This window comes from Myxine glutinosa, chromosome 5 (assembly GCF_964187855.1).
Source record: "Myxine glutinosa chromosome 5, kmMyxGlut1.1, whole genome shotgun sequence".
Lineage (NCBI taxonomy): Eukaryota > Metazoa > Chordata > Myxini > Myxiniformes > Myxinidae > Myxine > Myxine glutinosa.
This window is the reverse complement of record NC_136265.1, coordinates 27,925,276-27,941,413: the sequence shown is the minus strand read 5'-3', so window position 1 is coordinate 27,941,413 and position 16,138 is coordinate 27,925,276. Positions and strand designations below refer to the sequence as shown.

The window sequence follows — 16,138 nt, the reverse complement described above, 5'->3', positions numbered from 1 at the left end:
GCAGCCCAAGTTTCCGACAACCACAACGTTTATCACTGCAACCACCCTTGCAAGAACACCTAACCGGCTTTAGGAGATAGTCTGGTGCTGCAGCGAGGTCAGAATGCATAGGGATCATCCTGGTGTCCATGATCCTCCATCCCCAGTCAAGCGGGTTGAGTTTGTGTCCTTTCCACTCCTGAACCTGTTGGAATACCCGTAGGCTGTGATATTTGGAAGCTGAGCTCGTGGGCGGAAGTACCCGTGGGTGCAACGATGTTTTGTTTGTTGTCACCTTAGCATGAAATTTTGCTACCCTCAATTCGTTCAAATTGTCTGATGGTTTGCCTCCGTACACACAAACCATTGCTCTGTCTCCTGCAGCAATGACCTCATCCTGTGTTGACTCTTTATTGCCGAAAATTAGGGCCTCTTGCTGGAACATTTCATTGTCCTTGAACAGTTTGAGTCCAGTGCCTTTGCCGATCCCAAAGACACTTGATGTCGTGTCGCATCCCAGGTACGCATGGATGAAGAGAATGTTTTCACAGACAGTATCACCCAGAGCCTCTCTGACTTTGCCAATGTCCAAGTATTGTCTTGGATTCAATGAACCCTTTTTCGGCTCCGACATTAAGTAGAGAGTGCGCGCAGTATTCTTGCGAAAATAGTAGCACAGTAGTATCAACAAGTCAGTGTCTTCGCCAACAAGAACAGTGTTGGATTTTGAAGAGCTACAAACTGCAGTTGTTGCTCTGAGTAGGTCCGCATCCCCACTCGCATGAAGCACTTCACAATGAGATTCTTCCAGTTTCTTACCAAGAATGTCTATGAATTGTTGCTTGTTCTCCTTGTTCCGAAGAAACTCTTCCTTCTTGACAGAAAGCGTCATGGTTTGAGAAAAAGATACCTTCACTGATGGTCGCTCACCCCTTTTCTGATGGGCACAGTCTTTCGTTGAGGGACCTTCACGATAGCCATCAAACACGACGATAGCATGCCCGTAATGCCTACTAACATATTTCAGGTAGCGGTCAAGAATATCCTTGTACTGTTCACCTGACTGCCACGGTATGCGCTGCAATAGGGCACCGCCATCGAGTACGTATTGTATATCGGACGGATGTGCAGTATCGGCAGGTGCCAAGGATTTGATTGCTGAGGCTAACGCTGGCTTATTGGCGGACAGCAAGGCATATTTGGTCTCGAACAAAGATGGAGGATATGTGCATAACTCACAAAGGAGTGCTTTGGATAAGTCTCCTACTTCAGTGCCAGCGATCACAAGTCTCTGGAAGAGTAACTGAGGGTCGATATTGATGTCTCCGTCTGGTGTCTTCATTGCAGACTCTGAGTCCATAGTTATGGCTTGACCCTTCTTCTTGAAGCTGTATTCAAGCACATGTTTACCACTCATCTGGCCCAAGAGCCTTTCTCCCACAGTTTTCGCCTCATCAACATTCACCGTTGTCTGGGCAACTATACCAGTGAAAATGTTGTGAAGAGTATCGTCGTCTTGAAAGGGATCCCTCTCATGAAGAAACTCAAGCATTTTCTGGGTATCAGCTACATCATTCTTTTGTCTAGACTTTGATAGATCCTTGTGCTGTTCACTTGTCACATACATCACATCAGTGAGGTGTTGGAGGGCGTTGTTCACCTCTGCAAAGAAAGGACTAGCCATGACCCAGACTGAGCGTTGTGTCTCTGTCATCCCTCGTCCCCTGGTCAGACCACCTGATGTCTTCAGACTTCTCATAAGTACTTGTTCGATGACTAAATCTGTAGACAGACCAGCCCAGTATCTGTCGCTCCGTCGGACAACTTGGAATCCTTGGAGAAATTTCTGATGTACTTCTGGATGGTCCTTTGGTAACTCGGTCATCAGTTGCAGATATATGTGCAGGCACTTTGTGTAGTGTCTGTGTCCGGAAGCTGCAAGATATGGAAGCATGGCGCGCAGGATATGCAAGGGAAGCATCCAATCCCCTGTTCTTTCAGATTTCAGAAAAAACGGATAATGTCCACCATTTCCATGTATTGTAACCACAGTCTCGCTGTCCGTTGATGCCTTATTGTATCAATCACCTGATTGATTTTGTCTCCAATGACCTCCATCACCTTCGATGACTCGATGTCTGACACTGCTTGGTCACCCGACATCAGACCGTCAAACAAGTCGCCTGCATCATTGAGCTCTGCTGGAACTGTACGCTCGCTGTCTCCATCACTTGGGAGGTTCATCTGAAATACCTTCGAAGCAAGTTTTGCATTGAGTGCTGCATCAACGAGTAGATGTCCACGTATAGCTCTAGACACGGCTTTGCCACTCATCATGTGGGTTGTAGTGTTGCTGGCATATGCAACTTCCAGAAGCTCTTTGAGTCCAGTACCAGACATCAGGTGGCCAATACACCCAAGAAAACTCATGAGTGTATGGAATCCTCCTAGTCTTAGAACAATCGAGTGAAGTTTGCTGTCCGCTGGCTCGCTCTTGACTATGGTGAGAGCTTTCCACCAAAGTGGCTGATCAAATGTCAGTATCGGGGTTACACCATATCTCTGCGCATGTTCACAAACGAAATGCAGTGTGGAGTTGATGCAGTCCAAGTCACTTGGACTGAGATCAATCATGGGCAGAAACATTATTGATGCCTCACCCGGATGTTCTCCCTTGTGTAACATCTGCATCATTCCTGTCCAAGAGGGCCGAGGTGATCGAACAGTAAGCGAAACCTTCCAGAGGAGGTCAACATTTGAGCTGATTTGTCTCAAGTCGGTACAGGCTGGAAGCTTCTCGTAGAGAAAGGACTGCATTCCTCCACATGCTGATGTGAAAGGTCGTATTAAAGCGCGGCGTTACGCGCGCTGCTTGTGAGCAAGGAGGAAGCGGACAAGCGGTAACATATAAACGTCTTTATTGTAAGACTACACTGTAACACTGAACTCCTCCGGGCTGGTCGCCCGGTGTATATCATGAGGCCACGCCTACCCCTCGGGCGTGGCCACCGCCCACTTGGTGCGTGGAATGATGTCACCACGCCAGTGGGCTTTTGTGTCCGCCACACGCGCCCCCCCAGAATTCCCGCGCACCTGGAGGGCCAGTTTGTGGGGCAGTCGAATGACCCGGCCGAAGCGCCCCCTGGCGATCGGCGGCGTCCGGGGTGCAGGGATACCAGGTGGGATGCCCCTGGCTGCCCCTGGGATGGGTGCAGGACCGGGGGGCACCGTGGCGGCGGGGCTGGGCGGTGCCGGGGGTCTGCCCGCAGGAGGGCGGCCCCGACGTGGGGGTCGGGCCACTGGCGGTGGATGGTCCACATCGAGGTGGGCCGGCTTGAGGCGGTCTACCGAAACGCGGTCAGGAGTACCGCCGATGTCCAGGGTGAAGTGCTTCGCCCCGGTCTCCAGCACGCGGAAAGGCCCGTCGTACGGGGGCCGCAGTGGTGTCCGATGGGCATCGTGGCGGACGAAGACGTACTCCGCCGTGCGAAGCTCCGGGGCGACGTGCGTCGGTGGGTGCCCGTGGCATGCCGTTGGCACCGGGGCGAACCTCTGGGCGGTCTCTTGCAGAGCGGAGCGCTGCTGTGCCGCGGACCATGGTGCCGTGGAGTCGGGGAGGAACTCGCCCGGCACCCGCAGCGGTTGCCCGAAGACCAACTCCGCCGCGGATGCGCGCAGGTCCTCCTTGGGCGCCGTCCGGAGGCCCAGCAGGACCCAGGGGAGCCTGTCGACCCAGCCGCCGTCGCGGAGGGTGGCCCGGAGCGCGGCCTTCAATGAGCGGTGAAATCGCTCACACAGGCCGTTAGCCTGGGGGTGGTAGGCCGTGGTTCGGTGCAGCCGGACCCCGAGCCCCTGCGCAACCGCCCCCCAGAGCTCCGAGGTGAACTGGGGGCCGCGGTCGGATGAGATGTCTGAGGGGGCGCCGAACCGGGCGACCCAGGTGGCGATGAAAGCCTGCGAGACATCGGCAGCCGTTGTCGACGCCAAGGGCACGGCCTCCGGCCACCGGGTGGTGCGGTCCACCATGGTGAGGACGTGGGTGAAACCCCGCGAGGGGGGCAGAGGTCCCACCAGGTCCACGTGGACGTGGTCAAACCGGCGTTCCGGCACCGTGAACGGGGCCAACGGCGCCTGGGTGTGCCGGTGCACCTTGGCGCGCTGGCACGCGAGGCATGTCCTGGCCCAGCCGCGGACGGCCTTCCGGAGGCCATGCCAGACGAACTTGTCGGCGATCAGCCTTTGGGAGGCCCTCGCGCCCGGGTGGGACAGGCCGTGGATGGCGTCAAACACCTGGCGCTGCCAGCCCGCGGGCACAATGGGGCGAGGACGCCCGAGGGAGACGTCGCACAAGAGGGCCACGCCCGCGCCGTCGAACGGCACCTCGGTGACGCGGAGGCCCGTGACGGCGGTCCGCAAGGCCTGGACGTCGGGGTCAGCGGCCTGGTCCGCTGCCATCCGGGCATAGTCGATGCCGAGGTGGACTGCGTGGGCGACGGCCCGGGAAAGGCAATCCGCAACCGGGTTGTCCTTCCCCGCGACGTGCTGGATGTCCGTCGTGTACTCGGACACGGCCGAGAGGTGACGCTGCTGCCGGGCCGACCACGGCTCGGTGACCTTGCCCATCGCGAAGATCAGCGGCTTGTGGTCGACGAAGGCAGTGAACGCCCGGCCCTCGAGCAGATGGCGGAAGTGCCTGACCGCCAAGTGAAGTCCGAGCAACTCGCGGTCGAAGGTACTGTAACGGCGTTCGGGCGGGCGAAGCTGCCGGCTAAAGAACGCCAGCGGTTGCCAAGCTCCACGCACCCATTGCTCGTGCACCGCGCCCACCGCGTAGTCCGAGGCATCGGTGGTGAGGGCGATCGGTGCATCGGGCGCCGGGTGCGCGAGCATGGTGGCGTCAGCCAAGGCGAGCTTCGCGCCCGTGAACGCCGTGTCCATCTGCTCGGTCCAGGTAACGTCGCCTTTGCCCGGCTTACCTCGGAGAGCTTCGTGCAGGGGGCGCAGGAGCTGGGCGGTACGGGGCAGGAACCGATGGTAAAAGTTCACCATGCCCAGGAACTCCTGCAGCCCTCTGATCGTGCGGGGGCGCGGAAACCCCTTCACCGCCTCCACCTTGGCCGGCAGGGGGACGGCTCCGTGCCTGGTGACACGGTGCCACAGAAAATCGATTGTGGCGGCACCGAACCGGCACTTTGCGGGGTTCACAATCAGGCCATGCTGGCCCAGGCGTTCGAAGAGCGTGCGGAGGTGGCGTAGGTGCTCTTCGCGGGACGTGCTGGCGACGAGGATATCGTCCAGGTAGACGTAGACAAAATCCAAGTCGCGCAGGACGCTGTCCATCAGTCGCTGGAATGCCTGAGCCGCATTCTTCAGACCGAAGGGCATGCGCAGGAACTCGAAGAGTCCGAATGGCGTGATGACCGCCGTCTTCGGGACGTCCTCCGGCCTGACGGGGACCTGATGGTAGCCGCGTATGAGGTCCACCTTCGAGAAGAAGGACCTGCCCGCCAAACGGGCGGAAAAGTCCTGAATGTGGGGGACGGGGTAGCGGTCGGGAGTCGTGGCGTCATTGAGACGGCGATAGTCCCCGCACGGTCGCCATCCCCCGCCGGGCTTCGGCACGATGTGCAGCGGCGACGCCCAAGCGCTCTCTGAGCGCCGAACGATGCCGAGTCGCTCCAGGGTAGCGAACGCCGCTTTTGCCACCGCCAGCTTCGTCGGCTCGAGGCGGCGTGCCCGGGCGTAGACCGGTGGCCCGACGGTGGGGATGTGATGGGCCACCCCGTGCTTGACGGCCCCCGCCGAGAAGGTGGGCCGCGTGAGGGCCGGGAAGCCGGCGAGGAGGCGGGTGAATGCGTCCGCTGCCGGAAGCGTACAGACCAACGTGGCCGGAACCGAATCGTTCGGCAAGCCGCTTGGCAAGCCGCTCGTTGAGCTGGGCAACGCACATGCGAGCGAGCTGAACGTCTCGGCCTGGACAAGCCGTCTGCGCTTGACGTCGACCAGGAGCCCATTAGCGCACAGGAAGTCCGCGCCAAGCAGTGCCATGGGCACGTCGGCGGTGACGAACGTCCATCGGAAAACCTGCCCTCCAAACCGCAGAGAGAGGCAGCGTTTTCCGTACGTACGGATGGGCGTCCCGTTCGCGGCAAGCAGCGCGGGGCCCCCACCCGCGGCGTGCTTGTCTGACGTGCCGGCGGGAATGACACTCACCTGTGCTCCCGTGTCGCACAGGTAACGGCGCCCGGAGAAGGTGTCCGTTATGAACAGCAGGCTGCTCGAACGGCCGGCGCTCATCGCCACAATTGAGCGCCGGCCCGGGCGTTTCCCGACCCGTTGAAGGAGCACGGCGGATGACACCGCCGAGCTTCGTGGCCGAACTTGGCGTGGAACCAGCACCAGGTGGTGGAGCTGGAGGAGCGCGGCTGGCTCCGCCAGGCCGGTGGAGTCGACGGGTTTCCCCGCGGTGGCGGTTTTCGCCGCGGCGGTGGGCGGGGCGTGGCGGCGTTCACGAGGTGCGTATCAGCATGCTGCTGAACCACAGCGTGCTGTAGAAGATGATGCTGTGGAACATCAGCGTGCTGTAGAAGATGATGCTGTGGAACATCAGCGTGCTGTAGAAGATGATGCTGTGGAACATCAGCGTGCTGTAGAAGATGATGCTGTGGAACATCAGCGTCGAAGGCCGTGACGGCCACGCCAACGCTCGCCCGCGTGTCCGAAGCGGCGAAGTACTTGTCCGCCTCGGCCGCCAATGCTCGGGGTTCCGTTAGCCCGGTCCCGGCCAACGCGAGGCGAACCTGCGCTGGAAGTTGGCGACGGAAAAGCGCCCGGAATAGCGAACCGGGGGCTTCGTCGCCCAACAGTGACAGCATATGGTCCATTCGGACCGACGGGCGCGTCTCACCGAGCTCGGGGAGATCCAGGAGGCGATCGGCCCGTGCGTCGTCCGTGAGGCCGAACGTGGCTAGGAGTAGCCGCTTGAGTGCCTCGTACTTGTGGCCGTCCGGTGGGTGGCGAAGGACGGACACAACTCGAGCGGCCGTGCCGGGCCCGAGGGAGGCGACGACATGGCAGTAGCGCAGGTCGTCGTTGGTGAGGCGCCGAAGCTGAAATTGGGCTTCGGCTTGAACGAACCAGACTTCGGCCTGGGCCTCCCAAAATTCGGGAAGTTTAATCGCCATTGCCTTGTCGTTGGCCATTGCAATGGCGTCGTGTTCGGAAGGATCGCTACGGCAGATCCAACGTCGAGGGTCACCCGTAAAGCGCGGCGTTACGCGCGCTGCTTGTGAGCAAGGAGGAAGCGGACAAGCGGTAACATATAAACGTCTTTATTGTAAGACTACACTGTAACACTGAACTCCTCGTCCTCCGGGCTGGTCGCCCAGTGTATATCATGAGGCCACGCCTACCCCTCGGGCGTGGCCACCGCCCACTTGGTGCGTGGAATGATGTCACCACGCCAGTGGGCTTTTGTGTCCGCCACAGTATATTGATTCGCCCCACTTGTGCGATGTCCTCTGCCGAGACAGCTCTACGGGCAATCTGAAAATAAAGTATGATCCACTCATTATAATTGAGTATAATTTTATGTATTTGTTCAGAGGATCGACAGGTTTCAGAAAAATATCATTTTTTTTCTCTTGCAATTAGTGGTGGGTTAGGGGTAAAAGTTCGCTAGAATGACTGGACTATTGGCGCAGGAGGGCATCAGGCACAACCACCTCGGACAGATATTTGATGGAAATGATGTGCAGGCTCAGCGTTCCGACGGTCCGAACAACGGATTGGCCGCCATTGGGGGACTTGCGCAGGCCATGTGTGCTCTCAGATTTTAAATACCCTCTCCGAGGAATATCTTGATGTAATGCAGATGCGACAGAGTTCCACCGATGAGGAAACGGTCTTCTCTTTTTTGTCATTAAATTAGTCGATGTAGCATCGAGTAATGGAGAGTTCCATCGCTCCCTGCCCCCCCCCCCCCGGAACCCCCCGCTTCCTTTCTCCTGGCAACATGCGGCAGCCGGGGTTGTTTGTGGTTGGTCTCATGTGACTGGTAATTAAAAATAAATCAACTTTCTTCCCATGTTAGCATTGTGTCAAACTATTTAAAAAATTCTTTGCTTCCCTCAAACATCCTCCCTCACAACCTCCTCCTCCCATCCAATCCTCGCCCAATCCCCATGGCATGTCTGCTAATGTTTCCACGATGATCAGGATTGCCTTTTTCCTCATAGTGTAGCAGCATAGCAAACCTGTTGTGCATTTTGTGATACAAGCACCAAATTTGGTACACTAGTAGACTATCATATTATGAAAAGATCTGGATATTGGGCCATCTCAGATTCAGAGATTTGATTTTTGCAAGATTTCGATTCGATTGGGATCGAAGAGAACACCTTCTTCGTCTTCTGTACAGTGAAGTTGCCAGCCCTGAATTCTCTGGCTACATCTGGGTGCTTCATTGGGAGTGCAACCGTGTCCCTCAGGTGAACAGGGACCCACCTGGCATAGTGTGTGTGGTCTAAGGCATGGAACCATGGGACCAGTTCCGTCAGGGCATCAAGGTACGTCGTGAATGAAGCCTGCCGCAGAGAACGCACGTAGACCAGTACCAACATCTCTAGTTCCAGCACAGTTGCCCAGTACTGAAAGTTGGGAATGTCTTCTCCTCTCTGGTGACACCAGTCTTCGAACTCAGGCAGGTCTTCTGCATCATCAGCATATGTCATACAGTGGCGTTCATACGCACGGTGTTGCAGGATGTGCAGTGCCGCTGCAGTGATTTGATGAGCTCTTCTTGTGCGGGTGACATGGGCAGCTCGTAGGAAGGAGTCGGCCGTCCCTGGCGTTGCAATCTCAGCTTGCAAAATCTGCAAATCTTGCAAAAATCAAATCTCTGAATCTGAGATGGCCCAATATCCAGATCTTTTCATAATATGATAGTCTACTAGTGTGCCAAATTTGGTGCTTGTATCACAAAATGCACAATTCTTTTGAATATTTGGGCTAAGCCGCCCCACTATCATGGTTCTTCCAGTAATTGTGTTTTATCGTTTTGCTTTTACTTGTTTTCAGTGTGAAGTGGGATTATTTTATTTATTTATTTAATTGCATTGGACAATAGGTTGTGAATGCAAATTTGGAACTGACAATCGGTTGATAACAATGGTGACTCTTCATCCCGCAACCCTTTGTGCTCGCGCTTTACTCTCCTACTCTAGGGAGCGACAGGCAGGAGGAGATGGTGCCAGCAGGTGTGACCCGGCGTTGCTCATCTACCTTGAGGCCAGACACCTTGTACAACGTGCGCGTAGCCGTCCGCCTGGCCAGCGCAGAGGGATCTCCCATATCTGTGTCTCACCACACCAGTAAGTCATCATAAGGATTGCAAATCTGCCATTTTGGTGAATGTGCTTTTTACCTGGAGAAAAATGGTCTTCGTATATGCTTCACTTGACCATATCTGATGACCATCCTCATTAAACGACCATCGTCCATCTTTGATGACCACCTTCATCTCAGAGAGGTCCACAGGACCATCTTTGACCATCTTCACCATCATGACCTTCTCATGACCATCTTTGACCGTCTACACCATCATGACAATCTTTGACCATCTTCATCATCATGACCTTCTCATGACCATCTTTGACCATCTACACCATCATGACCTTCTCATGACCATCTTTGACCATCTTCACCATCATGACCTTCTCATGACCATATTTGACCATCTTCACCATCATGACCGTCTTTGACCATCTTCACCATCATGACCTTCTCATGACCATATTTGACCATCTTCACCATCATGACCGTCTTTGACCATCTTCACCATCATGACCTTCTCATGACCATCTTTGACCATCTTCACCATCATGACCTTCTCATGACCATATTTGACCATCTTCCCCATCATGACCGTCTTTGACCATCTTCACCATCGTGACCGTCTTTGACCATCTTCACCATCATGACCTTCTCATGACCATCTTTGACCATCTACACCATCATGACCTTCTCATGACCATCTTTGACCATCTTTACCATCATGACCATCATTGACCATCTTCACCATCATGACCATCTTTGACCATCTTCACCAACATGACCATATTTGACCATCTTCACCATCATGACCTTCTCATGACCATCTTTGACCATCTTCACACTCATGACCTTCTCATGACCATCTTCACCATCATGACCTTCACATGACCAGCTTCACCATCATGACCTTCTCATACCATCTTCACCATCATGACCTTATCATGACCATCTTTGACCACCTTCACCATCATGACCTTCTCATGACCATATTTGACCACCTTCACCATCATGACCGTCTTTGACCATCTTCACCATCATGACCTTCTCATGACCATATTTGACCATCTTCACCATCATGACCTTCTCATGACCATCTTTGACCATCTTCACCATCATGACCTTCTCTTGACCATCTTTGACCATCTTCACCATCATTACCTTATCATGACCATCTTCACACGAGCCTACGTGCGATGTCTTGGCACAAAATTAGAAACACATCGTTATTATTAGTTCTTTTTTTTCAGTGTGTATGTGTGTTGACCGACTGTCTGGACACAGGTGAGGTTGTGGATCTACTCATGTGGATCCACAGCCGCATTTGTGGACCCACTGTTTGGAGAGGTTCTGGCCTGAAAGGGTCGAAACCTCGAGGAAGAACGGATCACAGCTGATGATCTGGGCAGTTGGAAAATCTATCAATTGGTTAAAGGTTAATAGAGTTCTCAGTTTAGGTAAACAAATACTTCAAGGTTGACATTTAAGATATGTTAAGTCCGTAAAGGGTGTTATAGGTTTGTATCATTCACAACATTCTTTTAATGTTAACAAAAATGCTTCAGGAATGGCCGTTACTGTTCAATAAATGATTAGGTGTGTGTTTGTGTGTCTTCTTAAACAGGACCTGCTCCAACGAGGCCCCCTAAACATACGACCACAACACCGCTTCCAACGATACCCCCAGCATGGAAAGGTACATTGGAATACAGCTTGCGGAATTATAACAACGAGCGGGTACGCCCTTCTTGGCGGGAGTACCCTTCTCGGCCCACCTACGGTCGGCAAAGTGCTGCGACACATTTTTGGAAATGCACTTTATATAGTTTCAATTTTTGTCATTTTGAAAGAAATTTTATTGATCACTAGCAGAAGTACCCGGCGTTGCCGGGCGGGGGAGCGGGGGGGAAATGGGGGATAAAGGGAGGCAGGGGGGATTGGGGGAGGAGGGAAGGAGGGGGGAGAGGGAAGGCAGGAGAGGAAGGGGAGGAAGGGGGTTCATCACCTTTTCGTTGAATATATGCTGGTGAATGTGGCGTTCATCCCGTTTCTGCGTTGTGTGATGCCGATCAGGAAGAAGAAGAAGAAGCCGTACTACCAACTTCGTACACTTCCGGAATTGTTTGATTTATTTGTGTTCAAATGTCTGGTGATTGTTTTGTATTTATTTATGCGAATGTGTACTTGTATATAACTTTTAAAAGGCTTCGGCACGATTGAGCGATTTTGTTTTTTAACTCCAAAAAAACGATCTTTTAAAATATATATTGCCTAAAACACTCCCAGGCACTCACTGATGAACATCTGAAAGTTTGACGAAGATCCGTTCAGCCATCTCTGAGAAAAATGGCGACACAGACAGACAGACAGACATCTCTCTTATATAGTAGACAATGTCATTTTCATGTTAAAAAGGAAGATTATTTGTAATACCGGCTACCACCAAAGGTGGCGCTATTTCCGCCGCAAGTAAATTTTGGAGTTTTGGCGATATCCACTTTTACTCCATTTTAGGCCAGTAAGATTTCTACAAGTCATGGTGAAGTTATCAACCCAAGCCTTTATTGGTGTCATTAACATGTTCCTCATTTCCGCACCTGGTCAGTGTGTAAAGGTGCCAAGGCTGACCTCGTGTTCTTGCTGGATGGCTCGTGGAGCATCGGGGATGATAACTTTGGGAAGGTGCTTTCCTTTTTGAGACGTATCGTTGGGGCATTTGACACAATTGGACCTCAGGGAATGCAGGTAAAGTTTGTTGGTATTTATTTTGAGTGGAATATTTTGCTCTGTTGCCCCTGCTGTTGTGGTTGTGCTCGTTGTTGCAATGGTTGTTGCTGTTTCAAGGCATATCAATCCTCTTTCTCCCTCCATTAGCTTCTGAACCCTTTAAAATGATGGATAATTGACATTTTTGTCAACAGCAAATTGTTGTTTCAGTCTTTGGGATGAATTTTGACAATTGCAAAAACAGTACAGTACTATAAATGTTCATACAGTACAGTACCCTGGTATAGTGATTGATTCAAACCAAACTGACATGCATGGCCAAATGGCTGCTCCTGGCACTTGCATCCTGGTACCCACCACAGTAATGGGGTCGTATATATATATATATATATATATATATATATATATATACATATATATATATATATATATATACTAGGGCATGCCCGTACTATATATAAGCTAGGACGTGCCCGTACGTGGGTGCCCGTTCCTTGCCAAAAAAAAAAAAAAAAAAAATTTGTGTAGGGGTGTGTGTGTGTAAACATCCTAGGGCGTGCCCGTACGTGGGTGCAAAAAAACATGCGTGCAAACAACAACAACAAAAAAAAACTTTGAAACCACGTGGCAGTAACGACCACAGAACCCCCCCCCCCTCTATTTACATGAATGGTTTGGTCCATTCGCAACGACCACAGAACCCCCCCCTCTATTTACATGCAATGGTTTGGTCCATTCGCAACGCCAAAGCGAACGGCGAACGGCTAAATCGCCATAGCTCGGTAAGTACTTGTCCGATTAATTTCAAACCTTGAAAAGGCACATCCTCGGGTCCCCAGCAATATACCTGGCAAGTTGCAAGTATATCGGACCCGTGGTTGTCGAGAAACAGCGGTCACAGACAAACAAACAAACGTACAAACGTACAAACGTACAAACGTACAAACAAACACACAGAGATTACTGGAATTATAGATAGATATATATACAGTGAAACCTTGACTTACGAGTGCACCAACTTACGAGTTTTCCGAGATACGAGCCGTCGCTCGGGCGGTTTTTTGCTTTGAGATGCGAGCCGAGATCTGAGTTACGAGCTTACGCCACCCGCCACCAGGTGGGTTCCGGTCACGTGGTTATCTTGCCGTGTAAGCATCTCTGCCGTATATCGCTGCTGCTTTGTTTTCGCATTTTGGTTATTTTGGAAAATTTCTTAGTTTTAACCATGGGTCCTAAGAAATTGAGTGCCAAGGGCAGTGCTGAGAAGAGGAGGATGATGTGCTTGGATATAAAACACGCAATCGTCGAAAAACATGAGCGAGGTGTGCGTGTTGTCGACTTGGTGAGGCAGTACGATCGTAGTACTTCTACGATATGTACGATTTTGAAGCAGAAGGAGTCGATAAAGGCTATAACGCCAGCCAAGGGCGTTACGATTATTTCAAAGCTCCGGACCTCTGTCCATGAAGAGATGGAGAAGTTGTTGTTTGTGTGGTTGACGGAGAAGCAGCTCGCAGGAGATACCGTGACCGAGAGCATCATGTGTGAGAAGGCCCGAGACATTTACGGGGATTTGGTGCAGTAGACGGCGGGAACATCAACGGACGAGGCATCGGAAGTCATTAAAAGGCAGTCGGGGATGGTTTGATAATTTTAAGAAGAGGACCGGCATTCACTCCGTCGTCAGGCATGGTGAGGCAGCAAGCTCGGATGTGAAGGCAGCTGAAGATTTTATTATAACTTTTGCCGAACTGATAGAAGCAGAACGATACATCCCCCAGCAAATCTTCAACTGTGACGAGACAGGGCTCTTCTGGAAAAAGATGCCGAGGAGGACGTATATAACGGCAGAGGAGAAGAGCATGCCAGGCCACAACTTGTTCAGAGTGCCGGCGATAGCTCGCCTTCTCTTTATGGAAGACACGGTGAGATTTTTTTTTTTTTCTTTTGTATACAAGATCGAGGCTCGTGAAAGAGCTAACATTAATCACACAAAAAGACAAACCGACACACAAAACACAAAAAACAAGGGGAGCGGCAGACAAGATGGGGAGAGAGGGGGAAGGACACAAACACAACATTTGAGAGCAGGGACATCGGGAGGACTTGGGGGGAGGTGGGAGAGGAATAAAACATATGAACACTGCAAGGACTCTGGGGTGAATTACCGGGGGTAGAAAAGATCAAGGTTTTCGATGGGTCATTGATGAGGTCATTTCGATGAGGTCATTGATGAGGTCATTGATGAAGACCAGAAATAGCACAAGGCCCAGAACACTACACAGATCCTTAACATCCAACAACTAATGGGACTCAAACGGGGCGCCCAGTTTAGCAGTACACACATTGATGAATCACCCTGCCTGTGAAACACCGACATGACAGGTTATAGCTGGGTCGGGATTCAAACCCAGGCTGGACAGTTTAGAATCAAGTGTGCGTACCTCCAGTCCAGGCCATCCTGCCAACTTGTATGCTGCATACAGGTGAAATATAAAGCGCGAGATATTTTTATATATACTGTATATTTAAAAAAAAATTGGTGTGGTTTTTGAGGGGCTGGAACGGATTAATAGCATTTCAATTCATTTTAATGGGGAAATTTAATTTGAGAAACGAGCAAATTGAGTTACGAGCTCGGTCACGGAACGAATTAAACTCGTAAGTCAAGGTTTCACTGTATATATATATATATATATATATATATATATATATATATATATATATATATATATATATATATATATATGATTTGATTTCAGCCCACTAGCTTAGTGAGGCAACATGGGACAGATCGAGTCCCATACCAGAAAATACAGTCAGGCAAGATAAATTGAAACAAAAACAGCTCTTCTGACTGAATACGACATGACGGTGATGTAATGCACATGTATGCAAACCAACCCATCACCTCCAACTAGGATGGCTTCTGCAGGGCGAGTCAGGTCTTTATAGACTGAGATTAAATGTGTGTGTGTATATATATATATATATATATATATATATATATATATATATATATATATATATATACACACACACACGACATGACCAAAAGTATGTGGACACCCAAACATCACACATCTCATTCCAAAATAATGGGCATTAATATGGAGTTGGTCCCCCCCTTTACTGCCATAACAGCCTCCACTTTTCTGGGAAGGCTTTCCACTAGATGTTGGAACATTGATGTGGGGCTTTGCTTCCATTCAGCCACAAGAGCATTAATGAGTCCAGGCACTGATGGGCGATAAAGCCTGGCTCGCAGTCGGTGCTCCAATTCATCCCAAAGGTGTTCGATGGGGTTGAGGTCAGGGCTCTGTGCAGGCCAGTCAAGTTCATCCACATCGATCTCGACAAACCATTTCTGTATGGACCTCGCTTTGTGCATGGGGCCATTGCCATGCTGAAACAGGAAAGGGCCTTCCCCAAACTGTTGCCACAAAGTTGGAAGCACACAATCATATAGAATGTCATTGTATGCTGTAGCGTTAAGATTTCCCTTCACTGGAACTAAGGGGCAGAGCCAGAACCATGAAAAACAGCCCCACACCATTATTCCTCCTCCACCAAACTTCACAGTTGGCACTATGCATTCGGGCAGGTGGCGTTCTCCTCGCATCCGCCAAACCCAGATTCGTCCGTAGGACTGCCAGATGGTGAAGTGTGATTCATCACTCCAGAGAACGCCTTTTCACTGCTCCAGAATCCAATGGTGGCGAGTTTTACATCACTCCAGTCGACGCTTGGCATTGCGCATGGTGATCTTCGGCTTGTGTGCGGCTGCTCAGCGATGGAAACCCATTTCATGAAGCTCCCGACAAACAGTTGTTGTGCTGATGTTGCTTCCAGAGGCAGTTTGGAACTCGGTAGTCGGGTGTTGCAACCGAGGACAGACGATTTTTACATGCTACGCACTTCAGCACTCGGCGGTCCCGTTCTGTGAGCTTGTGTGGCCTACCACTTCGTGGCTGAGCTGTTGTTGCTCCTGGACGTTTCCACTTCACAATAACAGCACTTACAGTTGACCGGGGCAGCTTTAGCCGGGCAGAAATTTGACAAACTGACTTGTTGGAAAGGTGGCATCCTATGACGGTGCCAT

The 16,138-nt window shown here is 51.5% G+C and overlaps 1 protein-coding gene across 1 annotated transcript in view; it reads left to right on the top strand.

Moving 5' to 3' along the window:
- LOC137427788 (collagen alpha-1(XIV) chain-like) overlaps window positions 1–16,138 on the top strand; it is a 209,656-nt gene that overhangs the window by 152,847 nt on the left and 40,671 nt on the right. Inside the window, exons 35-37 of the mRNA XM_068117529.2 lie at window positions 9,204–9,350; window positions 10,934–11,005; window positions 11,915–12,054. Coding sequence (XP_067973630.2) covers window positions 9,204–9,350; window positions 10,934–11,005; window positions 11,915–12,054 — 359 coding nt within the window. The remainder of the gene's footprint in view (window positions 1–9,203; window positions 9,351–10,933; window positions 11,006–11,914; window positions 12,055–16,138) is intronic.